The sequence below is a fragment of the Chaetodon trifascialis genome, chromosome 17, assembly GCF_039877785.1.
Source record: "Chaetodon trifascialis isolate fChaTrf1 chromosome 17, fChaTrf1.hap1, whole genome shotgun sequence".
Taxonomy (NCBI): Eukaryota; Metazoa; Chordata; class Actinopteri; order Chaetodontiformes; family Chaetodontidae; genus Chaetodon; species Chaetodon trifascialis.
In genome coordinates, this window is record NC_092072.1 from 10,290,017 (window position 1) to 10,315,573 (window position 25,557).

At 42.8% G+C, this 25,557-nt stretch overlaps 2 protein-coding genes across 3 annotated transcripts in view; one reads left to right on the plus strand and one right to left on the minus strand.

Annotated features, from left to right (window-relative positions):
* Positions 1-25,557, minus strand: part of LOC139346420 (zinc finger protein 516-like) — a 372,274-nt gene that overhangs the window by 248,882 nt on the left and 97,835 nt on the right. The window lies entirely within an intron of this gene.
* Positions 21,414-25,557, plus strand: part of tshz1 (teashirt zinc finger homeobox 1) — a 31,166-nt gene continuing 27,022 nt past the window's right edge. Inside the window, exons 1-2 of one of the 2 annotated variants that reach the window (XM_070984601.1) lie at positions 21,414-22,063; positions 22,219-22,841. In XM_070984601.1, coding sequence (XP_070840702.1) covers positions 22,802-22,841 — 40 coding nt within the window. In that variant the 5' untranslated portion in view covers positions 21,414-22,063; positions 22,219-22,801. The remainder of the gene's footprint in view (positions 22,064-22,218; positions 22,842-25,557) is intronic. The other variant, XM_070984603.1, reaches the window with a different exon arrangement.

Sequence of the window (25,557 nt, forward strand, 5' to 3'; positions counted from 1 at the left end):
GTTTCTCAGGCTTGCTGACTTCGTCGTCAGAAATGTTGGTTTTAAATGTTTATCTCTCCGTCTGTGTGGGAGAATAAGAGATTTACAAAGGCACAGAGCATGTGTGAAAACAGTTTTAGTTGAATTTAGTTAAAATAAAAGTGCTGTTCTTTCAGCAGCACAAGTTCAGTCAAGCCTGTTAGCAAGCCAATTATATCCTGTCTTAAACATGCCTCAGACAAGCTCTCACTGTCTTTAAAAAATCCTCAGTGAATGTTTAAATATTTTAAAATGTCAATGGAAATCATTACATGTTCTTGGATTTCAAAGGAGTTCCTCAGTTTGGGGGGGGGGGGAGTTGGACAGTTTGAGTCAGACAAAAATCCTGAAAGCAGCTCAAAGCGAAATGGAAGGATGAGGTTAGCTGAGTTTAGCTCAGTGACAGATAACATGTAGTGTGACGTCACCTCGAATCATCGATGTAGCCTGCCGCAGTCTGTGGTTCTCATGAGAACACACTGCTGGACTTTTGTCCGGGGAAAAGTCTTGCATTTAGTGAAAACCATTAGCGGGGTCCTTAGCTCAATAGCTAATTTGTATTGCGTATACAACATTCACCATCAGACAAGTTTCATTTTGGCCACCTCTTTAATTCTGTAGCTGTCAGCAAATTTTGTCTTGAATGTAACCAGTGCAGCCTGTCTTTCAAGTCTGTTGTGCACCACTGGCGTGCAGTAAGTATGTTAAAAAGAACTGAGCATTGTGCCCAGCCTGTACTGTCTTTAGCGTCACCAACAACCAGCAGGAGTCCAGTGGAAAACAGTGGCGGGCTTGCAAAGGAGTCACATACAGCAGCTTTTTACACTGGTGTGTGCTGCTTGTCATTGCTCTGACTGTCCTCTGCATTAAGAGAGCTAACAATGAAAACGAGATGAGGATTCATATTAGAAATGAACACGACCTTCACTTCATACCCTCACATATACACACATATGATGCATCAGAAACACATCATGTGCCACTGACTCTGTCGCTCTGGCTTTCCGTGACCACGCTCATGTGAATTTTAATCTTTACACATTGATTCTGAAAATATCACTGATTTGTAAAAAGTGATGGCGACATTATACTGAGTAAGAACAAGGTCACTAAGTGTCATTGACAGAGCCTTTGATCTCTCAGCGGTGTGGATGAGCTGCCCCTGTGCTCCTCCTCCTCCTCCTCCTCCTCCTCCTCCTCCTCCTCCTCCTCCTCCTTCTTCTCCTCCTCCTCCTCCTTCTCCACCTCGTCCGCTGCCACGCTGCTGCCTATTATTTCCGTTGTGTAATTGAGATGCAGAAACATTGACAGAACTCATTTACTGCGATGGAGAACTGTGTAATGTGGAAGGGAACACAGATTATTACATCAACCCGCGCACACACACACACACACACACACACACACACACACACACACACACACACACACACACAGGCAGGCAGACACACACACATGTTGGTAAAGGAGAATGTAATTTGGCACCATGTTTGAAGAGCCTCTTCAATTGTTCTGCCAGGATTTGTACCTGTGGTCTCATGTAGCCAGGGAGGCAAAGGTGAGCGGAGTTGAAAACGTGTTGGGTGATTGCTTCCTACACTGCGGGAGTGAGTGCTCAGGTGTTTATTATGAGAATCGCACATCAGTATGGCTGTGAGGGACTGGCTATTGAAACGGGATTGCTCTGTTGTCTGGTGCTTTCATTATGCCAACAAATCACGTGCTTAAACGAGAAAACGACAAACAGAAACTAAAGGCTGAAAGACGGAGAAATCTCTCTCCACTCTTGTGTTTTTGTCTCGCTCTGACATCACTCCGCCTGTTCCTCCCGCATCAGGACGACAAAGAAGGTGGTTCATCCTCTTGAGACAAAGGACCTCGCTCGCACACGCGCACACATGGACACACTCTCAAACACACACACTCACGCACACATACACAAGAGCACCGAGGTCTGCTGTCATACACCTCTCATTAATTCCTACCTGTCAGCCAGCTCCCCCTACCGTATCGGCCCCCTGAAAGGTGACAGCTTTCCAATGACTGACAAAGGCTCTTTAGGTGATACAGAAGATCCCTAGCAACCGCCGGCTTCTGTAAAGTGCCCCTCAAATGTCACTTTTGCTGCTCTGAGACGTGCGCACACACACACCCACACATAGTATTTTTAAAACAGAGGCCTGCTCTCAAGTCTTCAACCATCTTTGACATCCAGAGGCTATGGATGTCACAGAGGCCTCAGCTCTTAAAGCTTTTAACATCCGAGAGAGATGGCGTTGTTTGACAGTGCTATTGGTGGATGCTATTGTTGCGTGTCGTTTTTTTCCCCTCCGAGTGCATTGAATTTGCTTGTTTTTTCTGTTGTAAGAGGCAGATAAGGAAGAGCGAGAAACAGAACCAAACTTTCCCTCCGTGTCCATTCAGCTGTCATGCGTTGAGTGGCAATGGCGAGCAATATTGGTGTCGGCCTGTGCTAGCTGGGAAGGGGTCAAGTACATAGAAATGTTGGCTGCTCGTATTGACGTCATTCAGCTGTCGAGGCTGATTCCAGAGTGCAACCTTACCTGTATTCAGTGTTATCTGTGTTGTAGAGCTGGTAATAGTGGGCAGAGATGTGTGAAATGTCTGAGTGTGGTAAAACTTCACACCTGACGAAGGGAGAGGGAGGAAGTGCTTCTTCTTCGGGACCTTCAAGCTTGTGCTACCAGAATACAGATACATTATTGGGATACACATGGACAATGTGCTCTGAAGAGATACAAAAAAGCATCCACATTTTTGCAATCAGTGAAATTTACTTTTTACACCCCTGATGTCCATCGAGGATAGACGTCCATACCTCTGTTTACAAATCATTGCCATTGCCACAAATTACATATACACTTGTATCTCAATTTAGCAATATCCATCCATCTATCCACAAATCTGCTGTTTTTACAGAGCCAGGTGGATGGGGTTGCAGGCTAAGAAAGGTAGTCCACACGTCCCTCTACCCAGCAATGTTTTCCACCTCCTCCTGGGGGGTCCTGAGGCACCAGATGAGATGTATAATCTCTCCAGCATGTTCTGGGTCCACCTCAGGGTCTCCCACCAGTCAGATGTGCCCTGAAATCCTCCAAAGGAAGGTGCCCATGAGGCATCCTGTTCAGATGCCTGAACCGAATTTTAGGAAAAATGCTCCACTAAAACAAACTGTATGTTTCACCCCAAACAGCAGAGCTCTCCTTTTTCATTGCAGTACATTAATTGACCTGGAAGCGGCATGATTGGGAGGAGTAAACAACACAGTGGCTCAGCAGGAGGGCTGGTAAAGCATCTGGAACTAAAAGTTTTTCTAATGTATTTTTTAGTTTTGTAATGATGTAGTTAAAGCAAGCATCAGCTTTACACTGGTTGCTGCCTTTTATAACAGGAAATGTGTGTGTGAGGGAGAGAGGGAGCTTATCAAATTATCAAGTATTACACACTGTGACTCAAATGAAAATCACAACAGGGTATCACTGCTTAGAGAACAGCAGCCTTTGGTCTGTTTGTTCGCTGCACACTTTGAACCAAACCAAACTGGATGGTTCTGCAGGTGGAAGAGTCATTATGCTTACTGACTTTACCTGGTCTGTATCGTGCACTGTGCACTAGTGGTCAAGATGCTCCTTATCAAAGACTGTTTAGAGTAATAAATGTATATGTAATTTTGGCACTAAACTGATAAAGATCGACACATCAGATTTAATCACCGTAATCATCTCGTTGGATGTTAACTGCTCCTAACAGCATGTAAAACAACTAAAATGAGTCTCGAGCCTGAGATTTGTCGCTCCTCGCATGAAAATCTTTTGTGAGGAAGAAGATGAAGAAAAGCAAGTGATGTTAAGATATGAAAAAAGTGCCCCAGAAAACCAATTATCACAAGAAATGGAGCAAAATGATTTCACATTCTTATGCGTGCAGAGGATGTCGTGCAGGTTTAAATTAACTCCATCAGTAAACCAGATGATTACATTCAGTAAACAACCACAATGTGACGAGGGCTCTGAGCACACAGCCGGCTTCTATATGCACTCAGACTGTGCTTCCTGCATTTGAATACAAATAGACTGAATGTGCAGGTGCACATTTATAACACTGAGCAGTGTAGTATGTCTGCTTTATGCACCGGATGGGATTGAGATGAAATTAAAATACATTTTTAACCCTTTTAGATCACATTCCTGGTCACACTGTGATACTATTAGACAATATATATATGTACATATATAAACAATTTCTTTATATTCTTACATCAAAATCCAATTGTTTTCTTTCTGTAAATCAAAATATGTGGGCCACCCATTAATCTATCTTTAACTTTTAGCTGTACAGCGCTAAGATTCGTTACTTAGCTAGCTAGCAGCAGAATGGTACATTGATGCGTCTTTGGATGTTTGCCCTCTTAAAACTTGTTCTGTTTCTATAAAATACCTTGGTTACAGGACCGCTGGTAGGATTTATTCCCTTCAAGGGAAGTTGTTATCTGTGACTGCTCTGGATTTTACGTTGGACTGCTTCTGCAGCTCCATGGAGCATACGATGGGCTTCGCCTCTCTCTTCACCGTTGGGATAGCATTAGCTGACCCTCCACCTCCTGCATTTCAAGGGATACGTGTACCTGCTCTACTAAAGGGGGTAATGAGGTGTTGGTGGTGAATGGTGTTGAAGGGGGCGAGGAGTCTTCTGTGATTGAATAGAGGCCAGTGTGCAACACTGAATCACTGGAATTCTCCATATTTATGACATTCCCATTTCGCAACGCTCAAGACAATGTTATTTCCAGCTGGCCCGTCTTGTTTGGCACGGACATACGTCACGATACAGAAGCTAGATACTCTCAAAATGCACTTTAAATACTCTCATGTTGATTCCAGTGGCGAAAACACTCGATCTTTTCACTATAATGCGCTTTATATCCTCGTATCTTCTCATTTAATCTGTTTCCAATGTTCTCTGCTTTGGAGTCAATTAAGTTGAACTTTGAACCTTGTTGCATGATTCCCTCAGTTTTACAATCTCAAAGGCCAAGCGACTATCACCCCTCTGTTGAGAATATATGGCTCGGGGATCCCTGCAGAAATTAATTATATAACCTACCTCAAAAGTTCACGGTGCATGAAAAACTTAATATGCATGGCCTTCACCTTTACAGGCTCATAAAATTGTAGAATTGTGCTAAAATTTTTTTATAATATGACAGGGATAATTTATTAAGACTGGCATATATTAATAGGACTCTACATGGATGAGACTTTAAAAAGTTGGGTTTGATGCCCACTCATAGAACCACAGAAAAGGTCAATAATATTTTTTAATACGGCTCTAATGACATTCACGTTCTTAGTCGCCACTTCTAAATTGGACTTCATGGATAGCAGTGGAATTACTTCTACTACTGTATTTTGAAAAAATCAATGTGTGTGTGTGTGTGTGTGTGTGTGTGTGTGTGTGTGTGTGTGTGTGTGTGTGTGTGTGTGTGTGTGTGTGTGTGTAAAACACATTGTAATGATCCAGGTATTTCTGTGATCACTGTATGATTTAATGAGATAACTTCTGCACAAGGAAAAGTACAGTTGTGACTTTATACAAAGACTTGCAGGATAATTGTGCTCAGATTTTAACACTTTTTCAGTTGATTCCCATTAAAGTAACAGATATTTAAAGTCTGTAATGTAAAAGATGCATCTGTAATTGCTATCTGAGGGTGCAGCTTATAACGTGTTCGCTCACTCTATCTGTAAGCAGTGAAGTGAACCTGTAAGTCTGTCTGTAATGCAGCACATCACAGAGGACTCTGGCAGTTTAAATATTGTGTTATTTTAGACAAGAGCTGTAGTTTTTTTTTTGTTGTTGTTTTGCTTTTTTTATTTCATTAAGAAATATGTGTCTAAATATGTATTTTTACTTAAGTATGTCATTTTATTTTCAGCTTGTGTGTCTGCTCAGTGTAGGTGGGATGTCTCATACCTCACTTGTCTGTTTGACCTGTATCTTCACTGTGCCATCTGTGTGAAAAACAACCCAAGCTGAATATGAAAGAAAGGTGAAATGGCCACTGGTGAAGCGCTCTTTATGCACACGTGCGTATCAGTTAGACTCATGAAGTCAGGGCTGTGCATGTACTCAGACCAGGGCAGGTCTGGCAGCTCTGCCTACTACTTGATTACGCCACTCTGACAACCCAGCAGCCTGGTAAGGTCAGGCCCTACAGAGTGTCAGAGAGGTGGGATGATGATGTATCTCTCTGATGCCGCCGTTTTTCACCTCTTGACTTTGTTGTTTTTCTCCTTTGCGTCAGTGTCAACTTTTTGCCCATCTGCTGGGGACGTGTCTCCCCTCAGAGCTGGACAGTCGCACGGTTAACCCTCTGTGGGCCTGGAACAGAGCAGTGCAAACATTTCTCCTCGGTTGGAGTAAAATATTCACTCTCTGTTTAAATGAAACACCGAACATTTGCGAGAAATTGTCCAATTTGTTTCATTAGGTGTCAAAAATATGACACTTGACAGCTGAAATCTGTTTATAGAGATGTTTGAAGCCAGCCACATTTGGTTTCCATGGACAGACGTCTGACCTAAAGGCATCATTTAGAGACAAGAGTGCACAGTTTCCAAGAGGCCTAATAATTTCATTTCAGTTATTATTACTCATTTATTCATTATTCTGAACTGCTGAACAAATCTGTGCAGTGATTCAGAGGAAACTGACGACGCTGCTGTCTGGAATATAAAATCACAGCATTAAATTCCTAACCTCTCCACCTTTCCTCTCTGATTTTAGATTTTTGTGCACAAATCCCAGAAGAGTCGGACAGTCGAGATTAATCATGCTGTGAACGCAGAGATGCACAAAGTTGATGTTTTCTCCATTTTTCCCGACAGCGAAACTGAATCTGACTTTGTATCCTATTGGTGACAGAATCCCATTGATGTGCACTGTGCAGGTAAGGGCATTCGGGGTCAAAGTTCAGTTTACATTGCTACAAAATCAGGTGAGAAGTGAGGGACATGCGTGCCACTATGGCTCATGCAACTGCTCTCTGCATTGGAAATAATGGCTTTGGGTTTTGTTTTGTTTTTTTTTTGCTTGTGATGTCACAGTTTGGTGTGAAAGCCCTGTTATTGTGATGCATCACAAATGCCTGTGTGTGTGCTACCTTCTCTTCGTGAAATTAACAGTTCTCTCCAAAAAAGTCCAAAGTGCAGCTCTTGTCTCATTGTTTAAATTTGCCCACAGTATTTACCATCCGTTCTCAGCAACGTTAAGTGTTTAATAGCAGGTCCTGTGTCTGACAACACGTTTAAGTTGTGCGTTGTACCTTTGTTTATTTATCCTAACAGTGATGCCATATGCACCAAATGAGGGTCATTTTAAGAAAGACAAAACCTGAGATACAGCTGGCTTTATCGCTGCACAGGGTCAACAGTTTACAGTGTGTTTATTAACTCACATACGCTGCATTTTATCACAAAAACAAAGAGATGTACTCTTCTCCAGGATGATTGCAAGTGGCTTGTAGGTGACAACAGCCGGCGTGATCCGGATGTCTTGCCCTGAGCCAGTCGTCCTGTGTGCCGCTGCCTCTGTTCAGACGTCTCTAGTTGTTAGCGTGTAATGGTGGATATTTCACCTGATAACGCTGCAGACGTCGCCAGAGAAGCTGAGGTCAGGGAGTCGGCTATTCTTAGCGTGACCTCGGTCGTACTTTCCGTTATGTCTGAAAACAAATGGGTATGAATCAGACTAAGATCGCAAAATGAGAGTGTAAACTGAGGGATGAAACTGGGATCTGTGTGTTTGTCAGATAATGTGACTCAGGACGACACAATAGGACGCCGCTCTGCCAGATTTCTCCCTTTTTTCCTCTTGGTGTATCACTGCGTCAGCATCTCTGTATGAACAACAGGAGGGGAGGGAAGAATGGTGTGTGTGTGTGTGTGTGTGTGTGTGTGTGTGTGTGTGTGTGTGTGTGTGTGTGTGTGTGTGTGTGTGTGTGTGTGTGTGTGTGCTCAGGTGGCAGATACCCTAGGTAAATCATTTCAGATCCATTTATTCAGAAGCCTGTGTGCAGACGACACCTGCACAACGCTGCCAAAGAAGTGCCAGGATGTCAGCGACTTCGTTTGTAGCTCTGACCCCCCCCTCGGCTGGCGTGTGTGTGAATGTGCTTGTGTGTAAGCATGTATATACTGTGTCTTTATTTGTGTGTGCTACTATTCTGCGTCTTTATGTTAGGTGACTCAGTCAAATGTCTTATTCAGAGGGAGAAATAACAGCAGGGGAAGCTTCTCTGTCATCTCAATGGCTGTGTTATTGCCATGCTGCTTTCAATGACTCCTGCTTTAAATCTAGCTTCTCCCCCGAGGATAAGTAGTTAATTTAATTACTCTAATGAACAAACTGATGCTAAAAAGGAGGATCCTTTGGTTCTTAAATAGCAAATTAATTTTTAAAAAGCCAAAGATAAAAATTAATGGTATTTTTAGTCCGGATGAATTCATATTTTTTGACATGACAGCTGTCTTAAATCTGTGTTCAAAATGAGCTCGTTTGCGTGTGTCATTTGCGCGCTGACAGTCAGTTGTGACAGTTGTAAAGTGTTCTTGAAAAAGCGGCCGACGTGGACACTCAAGGCAGCCAGACGAAAGATTTGCAGGCTGTGATGTCTGTGTGTCAAATTACTTATCTCGCTAAGCATATGCTGGCACTTCAGAATCATATACTTCAAACCCGCAGCCTTCAAAAGCGTCAAAACGGACTTTCTTATTCAGCACATCAGTCATGTAGCCACCAGCAAAATGAGCGAGATGTCATTTGCACTCAACAAAAAGCTTCCGGAGACATTTAAAGACACTCTTGATGACTGTTTCAATTTGGAGAGACTGTTAATGATATCGTCTCAGCTGCCTTTTTCTGAAGATACAAGTGAACGACAAAGAGCACTTAGATGTGCACTTCAGCTGAAGCTTTGCCAATTATTAATTTGAATCCTGAAGACAATTAGTAAATCACTGCGGCACCCATTATCCAGCTGTTGCCCTGGATTTCTGTATTTTTGAAGTGTGAGCCAATCTTGGGGTCAATTTAGTCTGCCACTAATGACGAAAAATAAAATAATGATTCTCTCTATCACGCTATCGCACATGTTGTGTGAAAATAACAAAGGCCTCTTTTGTGTGATGAGCCTGAAATAAAAACACAGATAATATTGACCTAATAATGGAGAAAAACAACAAAAATATCTTTACCAAACACCTGCTCTGCTTTCTCATTCACAGCTTGCTTTTGTTTGAACCTCCCTCCATACACTTGCATGAACGCCAGTCCTTGAGCTAAGAGCAAATATCCCACTTGGTTTGCACTGTTCAAAGTGTTAGAGAGGGTTAAACTATTTCATTGCACTAATTGGCCAGTGTCATTCCTGACGTTTGGATAAACAGCGGAAAAGAGGGAAAGCTGAGACAAATGATGGCTAATTAAAGTGGTGTGTGTGCGTGTGTGTGTGTTGCACAGACAAAAACCAGCTGACAAAAAATGGAGTGACGAAACACCCGGCTTGACAAAAGCAACAACTACTACTTGCCATGGAAAGTTAACACGAGAGGGAAAAAAAACTACTTTCTGCTTTCTTTGAAATCCTCAACTTCTCTCTAATTGGGTTTCATTCAGCGCTGACTGAGAAGGAAAGGGAAACAATGATTGGACACGTTTTACTTTCAGTGTTTTTGGCAGAAGCAAGCAGTTTTTAGGCTTGAACTTGGAGTGTTTTATCTGGGTTAGAAGTTTCATTCTGGCAATTTCCTATATTGAATGAGAATTTTCATTAAAAAGCGGGCGAAGGTGCACAGTGGGTATGAATCTTTCTCCCCAGTTATCGCCGGCCCTCACTGCTTCAAGTGATCTGATAAAACAAAACTCACACAGAAATAGTCACCGCGTAGTCACGAGAAAAAGACAATAGAGAGAGAGCAGAGGAAGCGAACTCTTAAAATGAGCTGAGGCATGTCTGAACTCCGACCCACGGGGGACATTTGTTTTCAGAGGTAGCGCGTTGGCCCACCGTATCATCCCCAGGGAGGTATCTTCCTCACCATTTCTCTGCTACTCTGCAGCACTGTTTCACCTCGTGTTACAGCCTCTCTGTGTCTGACTGACTAACACATGTGGACGCACGCACATAAACACACACACACACACACACACACACACACACACACACACACACACACACACACACACACACACACACACACTCACCCGCTCGCAAATAATCTGTCAAACACTCGCCCAACCCCCACCTCGCCTCTTTTCTCGCATTTGACCACTTGTCACGGGATGTTTATGGGCCATTGTTTGCAGTGCTGATGATCATTGTCACTGGTTGATTCCATTACCCATAGCCCTCTGATGGATGGGGCCTACACTGACGTCCACTGATATGGGTGTCCTTGACCACTGGGGCAGACGCAGTGAACGGAGGGGGCAGCGGGCTGCAGAGTTGCGTCTTCTCCTTTTTTGAGATAGAAATAGTAGAAATGTGTGATGCTGTTTTAAGGTGTTTGGTTTGCAGACGTGATGAGACCGAAAAGCTGATCGATTGATTGTTAAACAGTGTTATCCCAAAGTGGGTTTGGTTTGCAGTGTGTGGTTGTTAAATTAAGAGCATACACAGGAAAAACAATCAAGAACAACCCTTTAGGGCGACAGAGGCATTTTCTGATCTGACGCGCCATCATTCGTCTGCACCAGCTGAAGTCCGTACAAATCACTGCAGAAACATATCTGCTCTTAACTGTGGTGAAAGTTTTGTGAGGTTTAAGAAAACGTCATGTGTAGGGATCGTGGTTTGGGTTTAAATGACTATTTCGCTAAGCTTCGTCATCATGGCTACAGTAATAAGCATGTGGTTGAGCTGTAACGATCGTGGTCATGCATGCTGATTGACGGTAGGAAACAGGAAGCAAACAGCTGTCTCCTGTAAGTCCGACCTTTTGTTGACTTTACTACGTCACCTGACTTCCTCCTCTGCTCCTGACATAATTACCACACTGGCTAGACAGCTTTGTCACTCGAGCATAAACATGTGTTATTCTGGGGCTCAGACGGCTCATTCTTCGTTTTTCTTGGACACCCACAACCAGTGACAGCATATCTGTTTCATACCTCACAGGCAGAAGGAAAACAATACGATAAACAGTGCGAACGACTCAGCACGTCCTCATACCTAAACGACTGAATAGGTCACATATCTGACCGGTGGAGAGTACCAGCGATGGGCGTGCCAATCCTCGGGCTGATGCCTACGACGGCTCTGCTGCAGAGGAAATATGACGAGGGTGAGGACGTAGAGGAGCTGATCCAGAGGCATTTTTGTTCCTTTGCTACAGACCTGAGTTATTCGATTTAGAGTTAATTACCAGTTTGTCCTCCAAATGTGCCCGAGTCTAAATTGAGCACACCCATGCAAACACAGGTGTGCGCACATTCACACATACACACACACACACACGCTCTGGACACCTGCTTTTTGTTGTTATGTAGGGCACATGCTTTTTGGTTTGTTTGTTTTTGTTGCCTTTTGCTTTGGAGAGCAGAGAGCGCCACACTGTTGTTTCACTAACAATTGAATTTCAGATTTTTTTGCCTGCCTATCTGTTTGACTGACAGCTGTATTGATCGCTGAGATAACATTGACTTGGAATGTAGTTGGTTCAGTTCAAAAAAAAAAAAAATAGAATAGGTTCTATGGAGGAAACTGCTTTTGCCATGTTGCTGTAGCTTAGCTTCCTGCATTTTCCCAGGAGCTTGCCCAACACTGCTTCTTGGTCAGATTTAGGAAAAGATCCTGGTTTGTGTCAAAATGTTATTGTGGCCAATAAGTCAGTGTTGACGTGAACAGCAGTCTCCTGGGTCAAAGTCCTGTGTTTGTTTGATATGTGGACCATATGTGGACTCTTCTTGCTCTTTATACTACATCACCTGACGTCGTCCACTGTAGGTTGTGGCCCAACAATAAACCTAAATATGGGTTTTAATAACCTCCTTGTGAAGTCAGCCTATACAGCCGTTTTTCTATTGCTGGGCTGAAAATACACAGCACCAACCTGCAGTGTTCACACAAGCACCAGAGATCAATATAAGAAAACTAATGCTGGAATAAGTGCCGAAGGTGCACTTACTTCTTTTTTTTTTTTAATGAGGATGTTTGTCTCTTTGTCTTTAGTTTTCCTAACATTGAAACTTTAATTGCATCTCTTTTCCATTATGTCAACTTCGAACTTTTTATTATAATATGTATATATATTTATTTATTTATTTAATATTTTAACTTTTTTCCATTGCATTTCCACTCCTGTTGTTTTTCTTTTACAGTGAAATTGCACATAAGATAGATGAATGGAAACATACCTGATGACAGTCATTGTCATTGATCAAATATTTGTACATGCATAAATAACCCAGTTAAGGTTTAAGGCATATACATAACTCACTCACTAATCTAATAACACCAGTTTATATTAGTGGTTTGATCGTTAATGTCCATGTGATGGGGGATGGGAGGCCTTCAAGATTAATATGAAAACCAATATAAAAGAAGAAGGAGGGACTAGTTGATGTGTTAGTTGATGTCCTTTCTTCAAACACATCACTTCAGTCACTTTCCATTCACTCTACTGAGAGTAATTTGACAGAGAGATGTGTAATCGTGCTCCGTTAATCGAGTTTTACGTACTCTGAGTGCGACCTTAGTTCACATAATATAACTTAAAGAGTTAACATGATAGATGCAGTCACTTGGGCTGGTCTTAATCACATTATTACAGTGCATGTAAACACACTGAGGGGCTGCCTGCGGTCCGGCCTCCCGCGGTGCTCAAGTGTCACAACATTATTTGAACATTTCTCCACCATCTCATTGAATTAGTGCTCCCGACTCAATGAAACAGATGAGCTTGAAGAGAAGGAATCGATCAGAAGTTGCACATCACAAGCAGACAACTGCAATTACTGATGGGAGAAGATGGGCTTGGATTTAACCAGGGCGAGGCCGCGGTGTGGTGCAGTGCCAGTGAAGGATTGGCCATGCTGTTGGGTGACGGGGGATGAAGCAGTGTTGATAGCTCAAACGTTTACAGCGGCTCCAGCTATCGCCATGTTTCACCGAGCCTGGGTGCCATTGATCAGGATGATATCCGGCTGAGGGGAGCGTGTAGTTAAAGGCACATGTTTAACAAGCTTCTCCAGCATTTCCCAAAAATTGTCACATAAAGACTTTCCTTTATTATTCTGAACAAAGATAAAAGAGTCGTTTTCTATCCCTCAGATCTGTCTTTTGTCACCCGTCCTCACTGGGCAGATTACTTTTCTTGAACGCCTTTCCTGGATCAGACGCAATATTGTTCTACGAGACTGCATGCTGCACTCTGAGGTACAAATTAGCCCCATTTTATTAAAGGGTCTTAATGATAGTTGGGTTAAACCATTTCTATGACTATCAAATGCACTGTTTCGTCCTTGTTCGTTTTAGACAATGGCAAAATGCAAAAAGACAGGAAAATCCAAGCCTCCAATAAAACTAACATTAATAGCATTGCAATATGCAAAGCTATGCTAATTTTATGCACACTGTCAACCTACATAGTGGCCGTTCTTCGTTCATTTCAAAAGATATGACTGCAATTAGACGACAATTGATTGAAATCATTTGCGTTTTATGATTCGGTTACTTTTGAGAGCTGACAGGGTGTTGTACAATTCAGTGACAGTATATTTTCACTGCACGGGGAGATTAACTGCTATTATTGACCCTGATGCAAACCAACGGGTAATACATTTCAAACAAACTACTCACTATCTGGCTGATTTGCATGTGGTGTGTCATTTACCATATTCCCTGATTACCTAATGATTTATGCTTTAATATAATGCACAGGGGCCTTTCAAAGCAATATGCGCACCTTACCTTTAGAGTGACTTAACATGTCGGAGACAGAGAAAAATTGAAATGATAGTTTAAGGGCTGCGGGGAAAAGAGAAGTCTTATCAGTTAAGACTTGCTTTGTATGTAGGATTTTTTTTTCCCCTTCTCTCCTTGGAAGGCTGGGGTGCAGTTGATGAATTCTTAAGCAGATCTCGCTGATAATTGTATTTCATAACTGTCATGCGGAGAGGGACTGTCCGCTGAGAAGCTATTTGTGTCACTGCATCTCCCTCCGTCTCTCCCTCTCTCTCTCTCTCTGCAGCCTCTTCAATAAAACTCAAATCACGACAGAGATTGTTAAGTCTACCTCCAAGATTATTAAATCCAAATGGAGAATTTATGGGTGACACTTCATAACAATTAATCTGAGATGCTTGATTAATAAAGTTCGCTCACCCCCCCTCCGTCTCGCTCGTTTCTCTTCTCTCGTCACCCTCCCCGTCACTAAAGTTGTCCTGTTTGAGTGGGATGAAGGAGGAGGGGAACAGACAGGATGGTTGTCAGGGACGACATGAGTGTCATTCTTTTTGATTAATGGAGCATTGTGACCCCGCCCCTAACCCTCCTTCTTTCCCAGCATGCCCACTCTCACCTCTTCAGAGCCCCCCCACCACCACCACCAATAACAGGTAAAAATAGATGTGGGCCAAGTTCTGCTCTTCATTTGGATTCAAGGTAGACGACGTATGATGGGAGTAAAGAACAGAAGAAAGAAATGGAGGGAATGAAGGAGTGAAGGAAATAAGAAATGTAGAATGAAGGAAAGAAAAATAGTAAAGAAAGAAATGTGGGATAAAAGGATGAAAGAAAAAATGTGGAAAGAAAAATGTGGAACAAAGAAATGAAAGACGAAAGAAGGAAATGTGGAATGAGGAACAAAATAAAGATGTGAAAAAAGGAAAGAAAGGAATGAAAAACGTGAAAGGAAGGAAAGAAATGTGGAATGAAGGAAAGGAAGCAAAAGGGAAGGTGGAGGTAAAGGAACAAGAAGAATAGATAGAACGATAGAGACGAGAGCAAAAAAAGAACGACAGACAGAAAAGAGAACAAACTGATGAAAAAACAAGAGAAATGGAGAGAAGCTAAGAAAGATGTAAAGAAATAACAAACCAAAGAAATGAATGAGGCTAGAAAGGGAGAAGCGGAGAGGGAGAAAGAGGAGGCAGAAAGACAGATTTTTGGAGAATGTCACCTACCTAACCTTGTCACCATGTTAAGTCAGCTGTGATTAATTAGTTGAGTGAGACTGAGCAATTAGGTCAGGAGTTTGGGTGTGCGTGAGTACAAATGTGTGGACATGTGTGTCTGTGTGTGTTCATGCACAACTTTTTTCATCGGGATCCTTTCATTAACAAACAGCAGAACATACAACGTATGAAACAAACGCTTTTCTTCCTCTTCCTTCAGCCAGACGAGGAGGCAAATAACAGTCGATGAATATATTCACAAAGAAGTAAATATGGAGTCAAACATGAGTGAGAAAGACAAGACAGCAACAGCAATTCAATGGATAAATAAAAATAAAAGGTGTGTTAAAAGTCCAGTTTATCTGCTTCCATCTGCTTTTAAAGAGGTTAAAAATGGCTGCCGCACACAACAGCATTTCAGGATTAATCCCTTAATGGAATCCTGAATCTTTTTTAATTAAACCTCCTTAACCTAATGTCTGTATAGTGGTGGCAGTGGCTCCTTCCACTTAAAGCAGATAGCAAGCGGTGAACAGAACTATCATATTTGACACATGTGAAAATCCCATGGGGCAACCCCAAACAGCGCCGTGACTGCCGATCGCTCTAATCCTATTTGTGTATTTTTCATAAAGTGTTAAAGATGGATTTTTTTTTTTTTTTCTTTTTTAAGTTGTGCAGCAGCTTCCTGTCTGCATCAGTCACATGTCAGTCTGCTCTAATCTTACACAATCTGGACGCTGATGCACAAGTCTGAAGCGAACGACTGCGTGTTTAAGACAGATTGAGGTTGAGTGGACTCGGTGTATCATTTAAGGCTGAAACTCATCAGAGATTTGCTCATTTATAGCGTCCTCACATTTATTTTTAAGCCACGCACAACTTCTCTCGAAATGTGTGAATGTATGACCAGTTTGCGGCTTGCGATTCGGATTCCACGTCAAAGCTGAATTTACAACAAAATGCAAATTTACGAAGCTGTCATAGATTCACGGTTTTTGCTTGGCTTGCAGTAAAGAAAACCCAGAGGGGTACAATTAAGTGTTTTTTAAAAAAAAGGGCCCTGTGGTGTATTATCGCAGGAATGTGGCTCTAGATTCCTTTGAAAGAGTTTGAGGAAAAGAAACCCTTAGACAAATCCTTGAACCAGTAAAGGCTTACAAAAGATCATATTTAACAATGATGGCTATATATTTTCCTTTTTGCAATTAAAGAGTCCCTCTGTGTAATTTAATGCTTCTTTTCAAGTGTCGGGTCCCCTGAGACTTGGCCTGTAGCTATGCCATCGCTCTTGGTGATTATCATTAATGAATGTCGGCGAGGACCATCCCTCAATGTGACTAGGGAGGAAACACAAGCCCTAATTAAAGGTTCCTATTCATAAATATATGCCTCAAACTGCACGGATCGACATGCGCTGTGCACACAAGTCATTTTAATGTCAGAAAAGCACCTTTTTTAAGAGCGTTTTCTCCCTTATTGTACAGCACACCAGCAGCAATGACAGATTTTTGCAGCCAAAGCCCGCAGCAAGAGATCTGTGCAATTTCAGACTTGCAGATTTAAATTTAGGGATAAAGCCGAAGATTAGGATGCACTAATTTGACGTGATAACTAAATGGCTTGACTGCTAACTGTAGTCTCGCTGTGTAGCTGAAAATCATGAGACAGTTTTTGCATGTGATCCTCAAGAGACTGTCGCCATAGGTTATAGAGAACTATGGTCATACTGTGCATAGAGACGTATTCCTCCATCTAAAAAATGGAAATCTTCACAAAATGAAAATGTTAAACTGATTACAAAATGTCACCGAGGAAGAAAATAATCCTCATTGCTTGTTTTCTCTCATAAAAAGTAATTTTAATCATTTTAATTGCTCCAAATGCAGACTGACAGCAGCTCTCGTAAACGCTATAGCGGTCGCATTGTCACATCAGTTTCCCAGACAAAGCTACTGGTAATTGTTATGTGGAGAAGATCATGTTAACATTGAGGATAATATTGAGTCTGTCTGAATGTTTTATTTTTTATTTTTTTCACCAGGGCCTCAAAGAGTCTCGTGAAGGGGGGGAAGGAGCTCGGTGAGACAAACATTTGGCTGCTCCTCTCTCCTCCTTAATGGCTGAAAAATGCTAATTGGAGTGCACGTGTCAAAGAAAACAAAAGGCAAGGGAGGAGGAGAGGGAAGGAGTGTGCATGTCAGAAAGGCTGGTATTTTGAAACGTGAAATGTGTCACTTTCTTTAGCGTGAGTTGCTAAAGATTTTTAGCAAGCTTGCTCCAGGAAGCAGGAAATCTCAGATAGAGTTTCTGCCTGTGGTGCGAATGAGATGTAGCTCATGTTAGAAAGAGAAAAAAACAGAGGAAATGCTTTCTGATGCTCTGTATATATTCTGCTGAGCACTTATTTCATAGTTCATGTAAACAAGCCGAAGTCGCTTCCTCTCCTCTTTCGTGTTGCCATGAAATAACACCTCCAATCCCTGCGAGACTCGAAATCCTTTAATAAACTTGCATCTGTCACCGCTGCACAGCATTTCATCACATCCTTCGTCCAAACTGACAAAATCAGAAAAGCTCAGATGGGGATTACAAACCTTTAATTGCATTGTCAAAACTATGGCAACATATCGTTTTCTTTCTTTTCTTTTTTTTTTTTTTAAGTCTACACATTAAACAAGTCGTGGAAAAGTAAATCTCTATAAAATATCAAAACCCTTCTCTCTCTCTCTCTCCCTCCATACTCACACTTGGCATTTTAATTATGCAGTCTTATCTGATAGATGTGGAGATATAGCTCATGTCAAAGTTAGAGCCTCTTCTTTATTAATTTTTTATTATATATTCTTATATTCAGGCTGTCAATGAGTGTCTGGAATCTGATAGGACCCATCATTGATTGAAGATTACTCAAGATTATGAAGAGAGGTATTATCATAAGCTGTAAGCCTTCATCATTCCAAATGTTAACTTATTTGAATGATACTAAGGGAAAAGATTACGCTCCATTTCAGTCCACCAAGGATAAGTTTAGAAGCACTGTGGCAGATCTCTGCACAGCGAACATTAAAATACAAAAAGAAGAGCTTTGTCAGAGAGCGTATCGCGGAGACATTAAACAGCAAATTTGCGGTGCACTGCTTGCTTGCCAGAGGAGCCCATACCTTTTGACATCCGAGGCTTATGGCAGCAAAATAGCTCGGGTGGTTAGCCACAGGCCAAATTCTGCAGTGCAACATTAATTATTTATAAATATTAAGAGGTGGGCATTAAATTCTTAGTTTATGTCATCGTGATTTTTGTTGATATACTTTGCGATATAATACAAAACGCGTCCTTACACACAATTGAAACGTGAATAAAACATGCTGGGATCTTTAAAGGATGGTAATCTGTCTACTTTTTCAGGACAGAAACTTCACTGCAGAGCAAACAGTTCCGCTAAAACTGCTTTTCAGCTTGTTTACTGGTGTCCAACACGCATGCTAAATGAATTAAGTCATGCTACAGTGTGCGGCTCTGACACGCAGTTTATGTCATTTTAGTGTGGAACCAGATCTGCCTGAAAAGTGAGAGGATCATGTGACGCTGATGATGAAACTGGGGAGGAGAGAGACGGAAAAGACAGAGGAAGAAACAGGAAAAGGCGATAAAAGTAATAATTATAGAGGTGAGTGTTTTCGGCCATTTTTAAAGCCGCAGATTTTTGGTGCTGCCTGTGAGTTGTGTGAAGGATTTCAACAAAATGTGAACACACAAACCTCAAGGTGTCATGACTTTAACTTTATTTAATTATTTATTTTTAAAAAATGCTTGTTAGATGTTACAGATAATTTCCAGAATTGTTTATAGCTCAGCTGGAAATGTATTTCTGGAGGTTCATGTAAAAAATGTGGGTTACAGTTGATTAACATACAGAGTAGTGCAAGTAGTGCAAATTCCCAAATTATGTATTTTTTTATCTCATCTGTAAAGTTGAAAAAGCGTCTGTGGCTTAGAGCGAGGAGCAGTGCCATTCGATAGAAATCCTTTTAAAATAAAAGCCCAACTGTTGACTGTGTGTGCGTGCACATGTGTGTGCTTGCATGTGTGTTTTAACAGCTCTTCGGTCACAAATGCTCATCAAACGGCACACATGGAAATAAATGTGTATAGAACCTGTGTTTATGGCACCTACAGAAATTAGGAACAAAGAAGAAAAGAGAAAGAAAGGAAGTGAAAGATACCATCAAAGAAAGAAGGAACACTGAAAGAAATGTCCTACAAAGACCAAAAAAATTGATTGGAATAACAGAAAACTTTCTCGTCTCTTGTTCTGAGAGATTCTCGCTCCTGCACAGACGCTTCTTTGCTGAGACGGTTCCTACCCCTGCCTCTTGCACCACATGTCCCCCCCTGCTGGCCCTGGATCAGATCCTGCACAAGCTTCTGTACTGTGTTTGTGCCCCCTGAAAACCTTCATCCTTCACAGAAGGAAAAGATGCTTTCCTCACTGAACTAACACCAAAAACTAAAACTTAAACATGAATAAAGTGTAGTTTATATTTTTCACCTTGTTTTTCTGATTCTGATGTATTGCTCTGAATCACTAAAACTAGTAAAATACACTGTGTAATAAAAACTATTAACTCTGCAGCTGTTTGTTCATCTGCATCCATTTTAGCCAGCCTCTACATGTTTTTGTTTTTGTTGATGACCAATAATATCTGCCTTTCTAAACACACTCACACTGGCTTTACCTCACAGGTCCAAGCCCTTCGTATTCATATTGTCCATTATTTTAAATGAGCCAACGTGAGCTACAACAGTAGGCATTAAAAATAAAACCTGGGTTTTCATGTGATATTTACAGCTTCTTTAACACGGTTTAAATGTGTGTAAAGCATCTTTAAGACAAGGAGCAATCATGTGTGAGCTGCAGCTCTCCTGTCTGTCTGTCCGTCTGTCTGCACACTTTGAGATGGAAATATTAGTGACGTAAGTCGGCTCCATCAATCAGCGGGCAGGCCGCCTTGACAGACAGGGATAGACAGATGTTGGGGCGGTACTTGGTATTTCTTTTACCACATTACTGGCGACCTCAGACACCTTCCCTGCGCTTTTTTCTTTCTTTTTTTTTTTTTTTTTTAAGCAGGCAGGCAGTGGCTCAAAAATACCCAGCGTAAAGACGCAGAAATCTTCCGTGGAGCCTCACTGCCGTGCGTAATGAGGAGGAGACGCTGTCCGCTGTGGAAACGTGTGGTTGGAGGGGTAAATTGAGAAACTCACCCGAATCCGTTAAACCGGGACTGGCTGGAAGGTTTGCAGAAAGTTTGTAATCCAGTTTCTTGTAAACGATCCAGTCGCAGCCCGAGCTGGAGCCGGAGGAGCTCGGTGAGCGGGGTCCTGGAGTCCTGTGGCTGGCCGCAGACGGAAAGAGAGCGCATCCAGTCTGAGCTGAGCCAGTTCTCCTGCCATCCCAGTTATGTTGTGATTATCACCGCACCCTCTTAACACTCAGTAATAAAATAAAAAACAACTTTAGACTTTTTTTCCTTCCCTCTCTTCCCTCGCCTCTCCGGCAGGTCTTGCAGTAAACGGATATATCATGCGGTCTCATTTGAGATAACATTAGCCTAGTTGTGTGCCCTTTATAAACACTTTATGGTGGATAATAGTTAGGATGGAGTGTAGGCTATTAATGGAGCCTCTTGTGGATTCAGAGCCCCTCCCCTTCAGCAGAAGCCTCGCTAAAAAGGTGTAACGAATCGATCCGCAGCCTCCTTTGTCCCACTGAAGAGGTCACGGAAAATATCCACGTTTGAGCAAACTTTGAAACAGAGCAAAGAGCTGATCCACCGCACACAAGTGCATCTCCTTATTTTTATTCAGTTTGGAGCTGAAGCGTGGGGAAACGAGCAGAGGGTGTCATAAAATCATGCGTTATTGTAGAAAAAACTTGATATAATGTCATGTGCGCAGTCCAGATTTTAAACCCCAGTGTTTTTGTGAATTTCTGGTGATTGATGTCTCAGGGTATAATCCCAATAATCAGTCAAGCCTGATTCTGCTGAGCTCGTAGCAAAGATTATCCTCCTTGTTTAGGATCAACAAAGTCTAATGGGTTTATTGGTCGATTCTTAGCACGCAGATCTCTGTTTTTTATTTATATATTTACAGATTTTTTTTTGCAAATTAAAAGGCAGGATTGGACCACTGGCATTGTCGATGAAAAATATGATCGCAGTCCTCCTCTCATGCCAGACCCTCACTGACTTCACACACTGTGGGATACTGTAGCAGCGACCGTTCCACCAAATCTCATGTCGAAATTAGAAATCTCTCTCGCACACACGCAGGCTGCACGTCAACTTTTCTGAAGCGCCTCTCATTCTGCTGTTTTAGTGCAAGTTTACAAATCGGCCACTCGCATGTTCACGCACAGGACGCGCCTCATGCTGCGCGTATGTGTGTGTGTGCGTGCGTGCGTGCGGGGACAGGACGGCGTTGAAATGGAAGCCATCCCAGCTAACAATTAGAGCAGCAGATTGACAGGTGGGCTTTGACTGTCAGGGTGACGCTTGTGGAGGGGTGGAGTAAAGGAGAGGCCGGAAAGGCAGCTGGATGTGTCTGTCTATCAGTGGGAGCTGTCTGAACGCACCGCGCATCACCAATGTGCGCACATTTCACTGCGGAGAATATCCGGGGACGCTCGTCGCGCTCGTTAGAATAAATAATAGTAAATAAAAAGCAGGGAAACAATAAGCTACAGTCTGCTGCTTAGAGGGCGGGCCCGCTCGTTGTGTTTTGTGATTAGTTTCTGAGGAATTCGTCAAGTGTCCATGTTGACAATCGGAGGGACAGCGCATATGTGAGTATTTCATTATCCAGGGGGTGTTTTTCTGGGAAACGGGGTGTGAGCCGAACGCTGCGGGCTTTCTCCGCGCACACACTTGACTGATTGACACACACCCAGCCCGGCTAACGTGTCACTCTTTCCTCTCTTTTCCTGATTTCCTGCCAAAGACCGTAGCGGAGGTCGGAGACCGGAGCTGGCACCTGGACGGACGGAGGGGGAGAAAGACTACGGCGCAGTTTGGACTCGTCTCCAAAACGCAAGAAGGGGAGCTCCGTTTTCTTGACTTTTGCTGTGAATAGAGGTATGAAATAGTCTGGTGAGGGGTGTAAACCGATTCTGATGGAAACGCGGCGAGGGGCTCCGGCAGCTGTCCGTATCCCCCTCCGCTGAGCTCGACACGGACCTTTCCGCCAGCTTTTCACCGGCCCAGCCTGCGATGAGTTTCTGTGATCGGCAGAAGTTAACGGATGAGCCCCCTTATGCTTTAAATTACCTATAATCTTCATTTTCTCACCGGGCATACCGACTATAAAACGATCAGCAGAGATTAAACCTCAACTTGCATCGATTAAAAAAAATAAAAGACTTCTTCACCCCTGCGAGGGATCTACACTTTAATTCTGTCATCCCGCTGAAGAACCGAGGAAACGCTGCTGGCTTTGATTTCCTCCCGTTGCATCGGTTTCCTCTCCAGCTTGTCCGCTATTTTGATCTCTGCATGAAAAGTCAAGCGGAAAGTCTTGCAGCAGCATGCCGAGGAGAAAGCAGCAAGCACCGCGGCGGTCAGCAGGTAAGCCCCGGCTCTTCCAACAAACACCCCCCACCCCCACCGCCCCCTCCCCATCAGAAACACACATACACACACTTTATCCCCCCCCCCCCCCCCCACACACACACACACAGTCATGATAAACATGCAGGAATCAGACTCGTATGCAGACAAGTTGAGGCAGCGGTGCACAGGCCTGGCGCAGGACACCACAGGCACGACAGTGTGGAGCAAAGCAAATGTCAGGTTCATTCTGCCTGTGTGCGTAGTTTTCCAGCAGCCCATAATAAGTTAATTTCGGCTAATCTTAAGGCATGTTTGACTGGCAACAGCATTGTTTCATTCACGCAGCCACGCTTCTATGCCAATCCTGCCTGTGAGGAATGAATGCGCTCAGTTGCACTTCAGTTTCAGCGCTTTAAAGCTGATCCTCCACTGGGTTGCCAGCATCCAAGTTCTCCAAACAAAGCTCATCTTATCTCATTTTTACAGGCTAACGTGTTTGATGTGTTGGTGCCAGAAGAAAGAAAGAAAGAGAGAGAAAAAGAGAAGTGGCGTATTTTCAGCTTGTGTTCCGCTCTGGGATTGCCATCCTTGATTTGATGCTTGATTGATCGCCTGTCATGCGACTGCCTTTGATCTATTCATTCCTGATAAACATCAGTAAATCATTCACCATAGAGACACGCATGCGCCCGGCAGCTGGACTCTCTCAAAGGATAACTTTTTGCCCCCGCCGAGGAGCAAAGAAAAGACAAATTGAAAGAAAAGTTCTCAGGCGGGATAAATACTTTGCGATTAACACCCGAGGGGGAGGGAACAAGGGAGGAGGGGTGCTGGGGCGTAGCGAGATCACAGGGAAGCGTCTCCAGCAGAAATGGCCCTAAAAACAGTGCAGGTTGAAGTGGGGAGGTTACCTCTGACTTCATGCTTTTGACCTGACCTCTGTGTTCATCTCTTAGAAAAAGGAAGTATATGTTTGTCCATCTAACACCAGACATGATTACAAGAGCCACAAATGAGGAGATAAAGTGTGTCAAATCACCACCAGTTAGCACAGACTGGCTTTGTGGATCAAAATTGGAATATTATTGATACCACGTGATGTAAAAATCCAGTTTGGTAACTTTCTGTTACCACATTACATGCTAATAGAGTGAATTCAAGTATTTCAGCGTGTTTCAGATGAGTCTGCTGTAACACCAATCTAACAAGCATTTCATCAAAAGTAAACAATTCCGCATTTTCAGAGAAATTCTCCGCCACTATTTTCGCCTCCACCCGCACACACTGCCCTTCGACAGCCGTGCCTCCATGTTGTCGATAAGTTGACCAGACGTGAACTGTTCTGAGAGAGAATCGCACGTTTGCCTGAATCCATTTGATGTCCCTGGGAGATGTGTGTGATTGACATGCATTTTCAAATGATGGGGGGGGGGGGGGGGGCTCGAGGAGCCTTTGAAGTTGGTGCAGTAATGACCAAAGCCGAATAAAACAGCTGTAGAATGTTAAGCAGGCGGTGGAAATGTGAGGTTAAGCAGACTTAATCAAGGTTGTGACAGAAAGACTTTGAACTCGGTGGGGCTGTAATTTCTAATTGACGCGAGGCTTTAGTGATGGATGGAGAGAAATGTGTTTGAAGAGGCTGCCTGCACGCTCAAAACGAATGGTGTCGGTTTAGACCTCTGACGCAAATAGTGGTGAAATCCCCAAAAGAGAGTGTTAAAAAAAAAAAAAAAAAAAGTGTTGCTTTTCCTGTTTTCCGGCCTCTTCTGGTCATTCAGCTGAGCTCTGAAGTGGCCCCATTCCGGCTCAGCTTTTGAATATTGATTTAATTGTCTGCTTTTGTGACAGACGCATACATCACAGGCAGGCATGGTCAATCCCAGCTTGGCAGACTTTGTCTCTGCATTATTTCCAGTGCATGACATATGGTCAATCCACAAACTTTAACCCCTCTACTGATGTGTGTGTGTGTGTGTGTGTAAGACTGCTTCCTCTGCGAAATGGTTGACACACCTATAAGTGCAAGGCTATTTTTTACAATGCATTACTAGATATTTCCACAACCTCTATTTGTCACTTTGGAGTTGCACTGAGACAAAATGTTGCATACAGTCCTCAGAGAGAGAGAGGCTTCAATGGCTCTTTGTATGCCATTTCAAATGGGCTCTGTTTCATCAGTCACAGTGATGATTTTAGACCCTGTAATGGCGCTGTACCCTATCTAGTTTATGACCAGTGACAATACATCAGTGTTCGTTCATTTGGAACCGCATTACTGCATCTGTTAGCTTTGGCAGTTGAGTTCAGTGCGGTGCAATTTGAGCAGCAGAGACTTTTGCTGCAGTCATTTGTCGTCATTTTCAGGTTTTTCTCTTTTTTTTGTCTCTGCTCGCTGAAGTGCAGTTGTGTTGAGGTATTTCTCACTGGAGCTCAAGTAATAAATGAAAGGTAAACAATGCAGTAATATCAGCTAATTATGATGAGAATAATGATGTCAGAGGAGGTGAAAACGTGAACGGTATTGCGACTCTGAGCGAGATTTGTTTCTCTTCTCACTGTTATGAATTTTACATGTTTGACTCATGTTAATCACTCAAGTTTATGACAGCAGCACAGTGTAAAACTTGTGTCACCGTGCCAGTGTTGCCTTTGATTACGTGCAATTTAAGTTAGCGCTGAAGCGATGAGTTGATCGACAGAAAATTTACCACCGACAATTTTGCAAATGAAT